The sequence below is a fragment of the Salvelinus namaycush genome, chromosome 4 (assembly GCF_016432855.1).
Source record: "Salvelinus namaycush isolate Seneca chromosome 4, SaNama_1.0, whole genome shotgun sequence".
NCBI lineage: Eukaryota > Metazoa > Chordata > Actinopteri > Salmoniformes > Salmonidae > Salvelinus > Salvelinus namaycush.
This window is the reverse complement of record NC_052310.1, coordinates 68,382,161-68,392,995: the sequence shown is the minus strand read 5'-3', so window position 1 is coordinate 68,392,995 and position 10,835 is coordinate 68,382,161. Positions and strand designations below refer to the sequence as shown.

At 47.1% G+C, this 10,835-nt stretch overlaps 1 protein-coding gene across 1 annotated transcript in view; it reads right to left on the bottom strand.

Annotated features, from left to right (window-relative positions):
* LOC120045977 (extracellular serine/threonine protein kinase FAM20C-like) overlaps nucleotides 1-9,596 on the bottom strand; it is an 89,616-nt gene extending 80,020 nt beyond the window's left edge. The window contains exons 1-2 of the mRNA XM_038990898.1: nucleotides 9,372-9,596; nucleotides 7,119-7,210 (exon numbers count right to left, since the gene is read on the bottom strand). Coding sequence (XP_038846826.1) covers nucleotides 7,119-7,210; nucleotides 9,372-9,596 — 317 coding nt within the window. The remainder of the gene's footprint in view (nucleotides 1-7,118; nucleotides 7,211-9,371) is intronic.
* Between the last annotated feature and the right edge of the window lie 1,239 nt (nucleotides 9,597-10,835).

The following is a 10,835-nucleotide window of genomic DNA, read 5'->3' as shown; positions in this document are numbered from 1 at the left end:
CTCTCCTTCTCTCTTCTACTTCTCTCTCTCCATGTCTCTCGCTCTACTTCTCTCCCTCTCTCTCCATGTCTCTCTCTCTACTTCTCTCCCTCTCCATCTCTCTCCATGTCTCTCTCTCTACCTCTCCCCTCCCTCCCTCTCTCTCTCTCTCTCTCTCTCTCTCTCTCTCTCTCTCTCTCTCTCTCTCTCTCTCTCTCTCTCTCTCTCTCTCTCTCTCTCTCTCTCTCTCCTCTCTCTCTCTCTCTCTCTCTCTCTCACTCTCCATGTCTCTCTCTCTACTTCTCTCCCTCTCTCTCCATGTCTCTCTTTCTACTTCTCTCCCTCTCTCTCCATGTCTCTCTCTCTACTTCTCTCCCTCTCCATCTCTCTCCATGTCTCTCTCTCTACTTCTCTCCCTCTCTCTCTCTCTCTCTTCTCTCTCTCTCTCTCTCTCTCTCTCTCCTCTCTCTCTCTCTCTCTCTCTCTCTCTCTCTCTCTCTCTCTCTCTCTCTCTCTCTCTCTCCATGTCTCTCTCTCTACTTCTCTCCCCCTCTCTCTCTCTCTCTCTCTCTCTCTCTCTCTCTCTCTCTCTCTCTCTCTCTCTCTCTCTCTCTCTCTCTCTCTCTCTCTCTCTCTCTCTCTCTCTCTCTCACTCTCCATGTCTCTCTCTCTACTTCTCTCCCTCTCTCTCCATGTCTCTCTCTCTACTTCTCTCCCTCTCCATCTCTCTTAATGTCTCTCTCTCTACTTCTCTCTCCATGTCTCTCTCTCTACTTCTCTCCCTCTCCCTCTTTCTCCATGTCTCTCTCTCTCTCTACTTCTCTCCCTCTCCCTCTTTCTCCATGTCTCTCTCTCTACTTCTCTCCCTCTTTCTCCATGTCTCTCTCTCTCTACTTCTCTCCCTCTCCCTCTTTCTCCATGTCTCTATCTCTCTACTTCTCTCCCTCTTTCTCCATGTCTCTCTCTCTCTACTTCTCTCCCTCTCCCTCATCCTCAATGTCTCTCTCTCTCTACTTCTCTCCCTCTCTCTCCATGTCTCTCTCTCTCTCTACTTCTCTCTCTCCATGTATCTCTCTCTACTTCTCTCCCTCTCTCTCCATGTCTCTCTCTCTCTCTCTCTACTTCTCTCACTCCATGTCTCTCTCTACTTCTCTCCCTCTCTCTCCATGTCTCTCTCTCTACTTCTCTCCCTCCTTCTCCATGTCTCTCTCTCTCTACTTCTCTCCCTCTACTCTTTCTCCATGTCTCTATCTCTCTACTTCTCTCCCTCTTTCTCCATGTCTCTCTCTCTCTACTTCTCTCCCTCTCCCTCATCCTCCATGTCTCTCTCTCTCTACTTCTCTCCCTCTCTCTCCATGTCTCTCTCTCTCTCTACTTCTCTCTCTCCATGTCTCTCTCTCTACTTCTCTCCCTCTCTCCATGTCTCTCTCTCTACTTCTCTCCCTCTCTCTCCATGTCTCTTTCTCTACTTCTATCCCTCTCCATCTCTCTCCATGTCTCTCTCTCTACTTCTCTCCCTCTCTCTCCATGTCTCTCTCTCTACTTCTCTCCCTCTCCATCTCTCTCCATGTCTCTCTCTCTACTTCTCTCCCTCTCTCTCCATGTCTCTCTCTCTATTTCTCTCCCTCTCTCTCCATGTCTCTCTCTCTACTTCTCTCCCTCTCTCTCCATGTCTCTCTCTCTATTTCTCTCCCTCTCCCTCCATGTCGCTCTCTCTCCATGTCTCTCTCTCTACTTCTCTCTCTCCATGTCTCTCTCTCTACTTCTCTCCCTCTCTCTCCATGTCTCTCTCTCTACTTCTCTCTCTCCATGTCTCTCTCTTTACTTCTCTCTCTCCATGTCTCTCTCTCTACTTCTTTCCCTCTCTCTCCATGTCTCTCTCTCTACTTCTCTCTCTCCATGTCTCTCTCTTTACTTCTCTCTCTCCATGTCTCTCTCTCTACTTCTCTCCCTCTCTCTCCATGTCTCTCTCTCTCTACTTCTCTCTCTCCATGTCTCTCTCTACTTCTCTCTCTCCATGTCTCTCTTTACTTCTCTCTCTCCATGTCTCTCTCTCTACTTCTCTCTCTCCATGTCTCTCTCTTTACTTCTCTCTCTCCATGTCTCTCTCTCTACTTCTCTCTCTCCATGTCTCTCTCTTTACTTCTCTCTCTCCATGTCTCTCTCTCTACTTCTCTCTCTCCATGTCTCTCTCTTTACTTCTCTCTCTCCATGTCTCTCTCTTTACTTCTCTCTCTCCATGTCTCTCTCTCTACTTCTCTCTCTCCATGTCTCTCTCTCTACTTCTCTCTCTCCATGTCTCTCTCTCTACTTCTCTCTCTCCATGTCTCTCTCTTTACTTCTCTCTCGCCATGTCTCTCTCTCTACTTCTCTCTCTCCATGTCTCTCTCTTTACTTCTCTCTCTCCATGTCTCTCTCTCTACTTCTCTCCCTCTCTCTCCATGTCTCTCTCTCTACTTCTCTCCTCTCCCTCTCCCTCCATGTCGCTCTCTCTCCATGTCTCTCTCTCTACTTCTCTCTCTCCATGTCTCTCTCTACTTCTCTCTCTCCATGTCTCTCTCTCTACTTCTCTCCCTCTCTCTCCATGTCTCTCTCTCTACTTCTCTCTCTCCATGTCTCTCTCTCTACTTCTCTCCCTCTCTCTCCATGTCTCTCTCTCTACTTCTCTCTCTCCATGTCTCTCTCTCTACTTCTCTCTCTCCATGTCTCTCTCTCTACTTCTCTCTCTCCATGTCTCTCTCTCTACTTCTCTCCCTCTCTCTCCATGTCTCTCTCCATGTCTCTCTCTCTACTTCTCTCTCTCCATGTCTCTCTCTCTACTTCTCTCTCTCCATGTCTCTCTCTCTACTTCTCTCTCTCCATGTCTCTCTCTCTACTTCTCTCCCTCTCTCTCCATGTCTCTCTCCATGTCTCTCTCTCTACTTCTCTCTCTCCATGTCTCTCTCTCTACTTCTCTCTCTCCATGTCTCTCTCTCTACTTCTCTCTCTCCATGTCTCTCTCTCTACTTCTCTCCCTCTCTCTCCATGTCTCTCTCCATGTCTCTCTCTCTACTTATCTCTCTCCATGTCTCTCTCTTTACTTCTCTCTCTCCATGTCTCTCTCTCTACTTCTCTCTCTCCATGTCTCTCTCTTTACTTCTCTCTCTCCATGTCTCTCTCTCTACTTCTCTCCCTCTCTCTCCATGTCTCTCTCCATGTCTCTCTCTCTACTTATCTCTCTCCATGTCTCTCTCTTTACTTCTCTCTCTCCATGTCTCTCTCTCTACTTCTCTCTCTCCATGTCTCTCTCTTTACTTCTCTCTCTCCATGTCTCTCTCTCTACTTCTCTCCCTCTCTCTCCATGTCTCTCTACTTCTCTCCTCTCCCTCTCCCTCCACGTCGCTCTCTCTCCATGTCTCTCTCTCTACTTCTCTCTCTCCATGTCTCTCTCTCTACTTCTCTCTCTCCATGTCTCTCTCTCTACTTCTCTCCCTCTCTCTCCATGTCTCTCTCTCTACTTCTCTCTCTCCATGTCTCTCTCTCTACTTTTCTCCCTCTCTCTCCATGTCTCTCTCTCTACTTCTCTCTCTCCATGTCTCTCTCTCTACTTCTCTCTCTCCATGTCTCTCTCTCTACTTCTCTCTCTCCATGTCTCTCTCTCTACTTCTCTCTCTCCATGTCTCTCTCTCTACTTCTCTCCCTCTCTCTCCATGTCTCTCTCCATGTCTCTCTCTCTACTTCTCTCTCTCCATGTCTCTCTCTCTACTTCTCTCCCTCTCTCTCCATGTCTCTCTCTCTACTTCTCTCCCTCTCTCCCTCTCTCTCTCTCTCTCTCTCTCTCTCTCTCTCTCTCTCTCTCTCTCCATGTCTCTCTCTCTACTTCTCTCCCTCTCTCTCCATGTCTCTCTCTCTACTTCTCTCCCTCTCCATCTCTCTTAATGTCTCTCTCTCTACTTCTCTCTCCATGTCTCTCTCTCTACTTCTCTCCCTCTCCCTCTTTCTCCATGTCTCTCTCTCTCTCTACTTCTCTCCCTCTCCCTCTTTCTCCATGTCTCTCTCTCTACTTCTCTCCCTCTTTCTCCATGTCTCTCTCTCTCTACTTCTCTCCCTCTCCCTCTTTCTCCATGTCTCTATCTCTCTACTTCTCTCCCTCTTTCTCCATGTCTCTCTCTCTCTACTTCTCTCCCTCTCCCTCATCCTCAATGTCTCTCTCTCTCTACTTCTCTCCCTCTCTCTCCATGTCTCTCTCTCTCTCTACTTCTCTCTCTCCATGTCTCTCTCTCTACTTCTCTCCCTCTCTCTCCATGTCTCTCTCTCTCTCTACTTCTCTCACTCCATGTCTCTCTCTACTTCTCTCCCTCTCTCTCCATGTCTCTCTCTCTACTTCTCTCCCTCCTTCTCCATGTCTCTCTCTCTCTACTTCTCTCCCTCTACTCTTTCTCCATGTCTCTATCTCTCTACTTCTCTCCCTCTTTCTCCATGTCTCTCTCTCTCTACTTCTCTCCCTCTCCCTCATCCTCCATGTCTCTCTCTCTCTACTTCTCTCCCTCTCTCTCCATGTCTTTCTCTCTCTCTACTTCTCTCTCTCCATGTCTCTCTCTCTACTTCTCTCCCTCTCTCCATGTCTCTCTCTCTACTTCTCTCCCTCTCTCTCCATGTCTCTTTCTCTACTTCTATCCCTCTCCATCTCTCTCCATGTCTCTCTCTCTACTTCTCTCCCTCTCTCTCCATGTCTCTCTCTCTACTTCTCTCCCTCTCCATCTCTCTCCATGTCTCTCTCTCTACTTCTCTCCCTCTCTCTCCATGTCTCTCTCTCTATTTCTCTCCCTCTCTCTCCATGTCTCTCTCTCTACTTCTCTCCCTCTCTCTCCATGTCTCTCTCTCTATTTCTCTCCCTCTCCCTCCATGTCGCTCTCTCTCCATGTCTCTCTCTCTACTTCTCTCTCTCCATGTCTCTCTCTCTACTTCTCTCCCTCTCTCTCCATGTCTCTCTCTCTACTTCTCTCTCTCCATGTCTCTCTCTTTACTTCTCTCTCTCCATGTCTCTCTCTCTACTTCTTTCCCTCTCTCTCCATGTCTCTCTCTCTACTTCTCTCTCTCCATGTCTCTCTCTTTACTTCTCTCTCTCCATGTCTCTCTCTCTACTTCTCTCCCTCTCTCTCCATGTCTCTCTCTCTCTACTTCTCTCTCTCCATGTCTCTCTCTACTTCTCTCTCTCCATGTCTCTCTTTACTTCTCTCTCTCCATGTCTCTCTCTCTACTTCTCTCTCTCCATGTCTCTCTCTTTACTTCTCTCTCTCCATGTCTCTCTCTCTACTTCTCTCTCTCCATGTCTCTCTCTTTACTTCTCTCTCTCCATGTCTCTCTCTTTACTTCTCTCTCTCCATGTCTCTCTCTCTACTTCTCTCTCTCCATGTCTCTCTCTCTACTTCTCTCTCTCCATGTCTCTCTCTCTACTTCTCTCTCTCCATGTCTCTCTCTTTACTTCTCTCTCGCCATGTCTCTCTCTCTACTTCTCTCTCTCCATGTCTCTCTCTTTACTTCTCTCTCTCCATGTCTCTCTCTCTACTTCTCTCCCTCTCTCTCCATGTCTCTCTCTCTACTTCTCTCCTCTCCCTCTCCCTCCATGTCGCTCTCTCTCCATGTCTCTCTCTCTACTTCTCTCTCTCCATGTCTCTCTCTACTTCTCTCTCTCCATGTCTCTCTCTCTACTTCTCTCCCTCTCTCTCCATGTCTCTCTCTCTACTTCTCTCTCTCCATGTCTCTCTCTCTACTTCTCTCCCTCTCTCTCCATGTCTCTCTCTCTACTTCTCTCTCTCCATGTCTCTCTCTCTACTTCTCTCTCTCCATGTCTCTCTCTCTACTTCTCTCTCTCCATGTCTCTCTCTCTACTTCTCTCCCTCTCTCTCCATGTCTCTCTCCATGTCTCTCTCTCTACTTCTCTCTCTCCATGTCTCTCTCTCTACTTCTCTCTCTCCATGTCTCTCTCTCTACTTCTCTCTCTCCATGTCTCTCTCTCTACTTCTCTCCCTCTCTCTCCATGTCTCTCTCCATGTCTCTCTCTCTACTTCTCTCTCTCCATGTCTCTCTCTCTACTTCTCTCTCTCCATGTCTCTCTCTCTACTTCTCTCTCTCCATGTCTCTCTCTCTACTTCTCTCCCTCTCTCTCCATGTCTCTCTCCATGTCTCTCTCTCTACTTATCTCTCTCCATGTCTCTCTCTTTACTTCTCTCTCTCCATGTCTCTCTCTCTACTTCTCTCTCTCCATGTCTCTCTCTTTACTTCTCTCTCTCCATGTCTCTCTCTCTACTTCTCTCCCTCTCTCTCCATGTCTCTCTCCATGTCTCTCTCTCTACTTATCTCTCTCCATGTCTCTCTCTTTACTTCTCTCTCTCCATGTCTCTCTCTCTACTTCTCTCTCTCCATGTCTCTCTCTTTACTTCTCTCTCTCCATGTCTCTCTCTCTACTTCTCTCCCTCTCTCTCCATGTCTCTCTACTTCTCTCCTCTCCCTCTCCCTCCATGTCGCTCTCTCTCCATGTCTCTCTCTCTACTTCTCTCTCTCCATGTCTCTCTCTCTACTTCTCTCTCTCCATGTCTCTCTCTCTACTTCTCTCCCTCTCTCTCCATGTCTCTCTCTCTACTTCTCTCTCTCCATGTCTCTCTCTCTACTTCTCTCCCTCTCTCTCCATGTCTCTCTCTCTACTTCTCTCTCTCCATGTCTCTCTCTCTACTTCTCTCTCTCCATGTCTCTCTCTCTACTTCTCTCTCTCCATGTCTCTCTCTCTACTTCTCTCTCTCCATGTCTCTCTCTCTACTTCTCTCCCTCTCTCTCCATGTCTCTCTCCATGTCTCTCTCTCTACTTCTCTCTCTCCATGTCTCTCTCTCTACTTCTCTCCCTCTCTCTCCATGTCTCTCTCCATGTCTCTCTCTCTACTTCTCTCTCTCCATGTCTCTCTCTCTACTTCTCTCTCCATCAGCAGAGGGAAACAATGCCTCTGTTTGAATGCACCCTTTCTCCCTCTAAATGACTGGATAGGTAGAAGCTATGTGATGGAACCATGGCTAACACTATCTGATTGAGTTAGACAGAGAGACAGACAGGAATGATGGATGCCTGTTGAAAGGGTCCACACAAAACAGTGCCTATGGCTCTCCACCTCAGCTCAGCCCAGGCTCTTGTGCTGAACTGTGCCATGGTTATTCCCCAATCTCCACTGTGAGAGCTGGAGAGCACTGATGCGGCACGAGTCTGTAATGACATGAACATTATCATACACAACCAGCCCAGGCTTCCCCTCTGCCACCACCGGAACGGTATGTCTGTGTGTGTGCCTGTGTGTGTGCCTGTGTGTGTGTGCACACGTGTGCAGTCTGTCAGTATGTCTGCCTGTCCACAGGCAAGAGACCCACACACTCACACAGGTGAAAACACCTCAACACATCTACCCTATACCTCTTAGGTGGTGCACTAGATCCCTTCTTTCTGTCTCGTTAGCAGCCTCTCACGACAACTCCAATCTCTCTCTCTGTTCCCTGACTCAAACTTCTCTCCCACTCTCTCTCTCCAACTGTAAAACACAATAGCCAAATATCTGTAAAGTGACCACTCTACGGTCCCCAGCACACTGCTCCTCTACCGTGCTGCACTTACAATGTCCAAGCTCTCTAAAGTGACTGTCAGTTTCAACAGTCTGACAAACACTGACAATAGCCTCCTACTCTCCAGCTTCTATATTGCCTGTGGCAGTGCTTGACTTGTGCAGGAGCTCACTGGAGCTGAGGACCGGCACCGCCAAAGGTCTACTGCTTGAGCTCCTGTATCTCTTATAGAATATTAGCTCAAACGTATTGTGGAGCTCCTGCATCTAAATATAAACAATACCGGAACCCAAAATAAGTACTGGAATCTATTTCTGTCAAAGTCAAGTACTGGTCTGTGGACTAAAACAGATTGAAGGCTCCTAAATCAGTTATGGAGAAAGGAACAGAACATATCATGTGTGGAAGGGTGATGCTAATGAAAACCTTAGATGTCCACTTGTGGTGTGTGTGTGTGTGTGTGTGTGTGTGTGTGTGTGTGTGTGTGTGTGTGTGTGTGTGTGTGTGTGTGTGTGTGTGTGTGTGTGTGTGCGTGAGAGCGAGAGCAAAAGTGACAGGAGACCTCATTGGCAAGTTATAGCCTGTCATAAGACTGTGCTTTATATCAAATCAAAACGTATTAGTCGCGTACACAGATTAGCAGATGTTAAAGCAGGTGCAGTGAAATGCTTGTGTTTCTAGCTCCAGCAGTGCAGTAAATGGCACAATACTGATACACAAATAATCCCAAGAGAAAAAGTTAACAAAAAAGAACAAGAAGCAAGAAATTAAGAAATATCAGAACAAGCAATGTCAGAGTCCGGAACATAGATATGCCAAGAGATTTTTCTACTGAGTTATTAGTGTGTGTGTGTGTGTGTGTGTGTCTGTGCGTGTGTGTGTAGCTCAGTACATATAGGCCAAGTACATAAACCCTAAAGCTTGTTTCTAACTGAACTCTCATGCCAAACTTTATTTCTCTCTCTCTTATTCTTCTTTCTCTCAGCTCTTCTTTTTCTCTCTCCAGCCCTCTACTCTGATTTGAAGTTGAGTTTCAGGGTTTTGGGGCAGAGTAAATATTTCATGTAAGGCTGTCTGAACTCTGGTCTGAAAGAGCAAAAGAGAGAGGCTTCAGAAGACTGACCGGCCATGGTCAACCCTGTCCTGACAATCTCTCTCTCTCTCTCTCTCTCTCTCTCTCTCTCTCTCTCTCTCTCTCTCTCTCTCTCTCTCTCTCTCTCTCTCTCTCTCTCTCTCTCTCTCTCTCTCTCTCTCTCTCTCTCTCTCTCTCTCTCTCTCTCTCTCTCTCTCTCTCTCTCTCTCTCTCTCTCTCTCTCTCTCTCTCTCTCTCTCTCTCTCTCTCTCTCTCTCTCTCTCTCTCTCTCTCTCTCTCTCTCTCTCTCTCTCTCTCTCTCTCTCTCTCTCTCTCTCTCTCTCTCTCTCTCTCTCTCTCTCTCTCTCTCTCTCTCTCTCTCTCTCTCTCTCCATTAAGCCAGTGCCTGGCAGATCTGTCCAGACAGCGGTGAGGAAAACGAGAACTAAATTAAATTTAACGGCAATTTAAAAAGATGGCAGAGGAAGAGTGAGCCTTATCAAGGATGAAGCTTTATCCCCTTCTTTCTCCCCCCTCTTTTTCTTCCCTCTTTCAACTTTCACAGACCTACTAAATCTGAAGATATTGCCTTTTTACGGTGGAGGTAGTGAGTGTGTGTGTGTGTGTGTGGGTGCGTGTGCGTGTGCATGTGTGTGTGTGTGCATGAGTGTGTATTCACGGGTGCATGTGTCTGTACTTGCATGCACGTTTATGTGTGTGCATGACACTCTTCACTCACCGATACTGTTGTGGCGGTGAGGGTGGGTGTGTTGTTCTCGTTGCCGGGCTGTTCGCTGTGTGTCTGTGTGGCTGCGTACAGCGTTAGGGCGTGCTCAGCCACTGCGCTCTGCCCTGTGTAGTCTGCCGGTGGGTGGGGGTGAGGAGGGTGGGGGGCGGTGTACTCCGCTGGGATACCATTCTGGGGGGGAGGGGGGTACTGGGCTGGTGGGTAGGGCTGGGCCATCGCTTCAGGGGGGGCTGGTGCCTCTTGGTTACCCTGAAGAGAGAGAGGCGGAGAGAGAGAGGAAAAGGGAAAGAGAATGGTTCATCATTATCGGCCAAGCAGTATACAAAGCTGAGTACACACTAAGAAAAGAGAGTTCCTCAAGGGTTCTTTGGGAAGGGTGATGGTTCTATGTGGAACCATACTGAACCAAATAACCTTTTGAGCCCTTCAATTGTTCTTTGCAGTTGAGAATATGATTCTTTCCTCTTTTAGTGATAATTAAAATGTCGGGGCAGCAGCGGGTGATTTGCTCACATCTGTTTTTGTGAAACTGTGAGTGAGAGTGTCATTCCAGTTGATCTAATGTGTTGTGTTCTGATATTACGTTAGATATGACTATGGCCAGTGACAGTGTCTTGTGAAAGACTGACATATGGCCTTGTGTCAATTGAGAAGTGACATCTAAGTCAGTGGTTATCAAACCTCTCCTAGCACACCTGATTCAACTTGACAATTAACACAATAATAACATGTATGGACTTTAAACAATACAATATGGCTGACCAGAATGAAAAACCTGTATGGTTCTTCAAAAGGATCTACAAAGAACCTATTTATAGAACCATTGTCCATAAAGATTCTATAAAGAACCATAAGAAAGAGTTCTACATAGCCCCCAAAAGGGTTGTAACCATAGCAGAACCCTTTTTTGGTGCTATCTAGCATATTTTATTAATGGTTCTTTATAGGACCGTAGGAAAGACTGTAGTTCTACTGTATATAGCACCAAAAAGGGATCCACTATGGTTAAAAGTCAAAGAACCCTTATTTGGCACTATATAGAACACATTAGTGTGTGTACCATTTAAAATAAGAGACCACACGTGATTTCCCAACCCTGTCCTCAGGGACCAACAGGGCCACATTCAGTAGCCAAACGTTGTCGAACGTTGCAGAAAGAAATGTCACCAATAGAGAGGACGTGATTCGTTATTATTATACATGCCATAGAGGCATGTTTGTTGCATATTTCTATCTGAACGTTCCAAAACATTGGGTCCTGCTGAACACGCCCCAAATGTGGAGAGGCTTGGGAACTACTGCTACATTGTGAGAGAGTGAAGAAACAGAAGGGTGGGAAAGGGAAGGAGGATGGGTCGAAACAGAGAGAGACACGAGACAAAAACTCAGTTTGGTCTGTCTATTTAAATTGAGTTAAATGATAACCCACGGTTTTGCAATAAAAACCCACAAGTG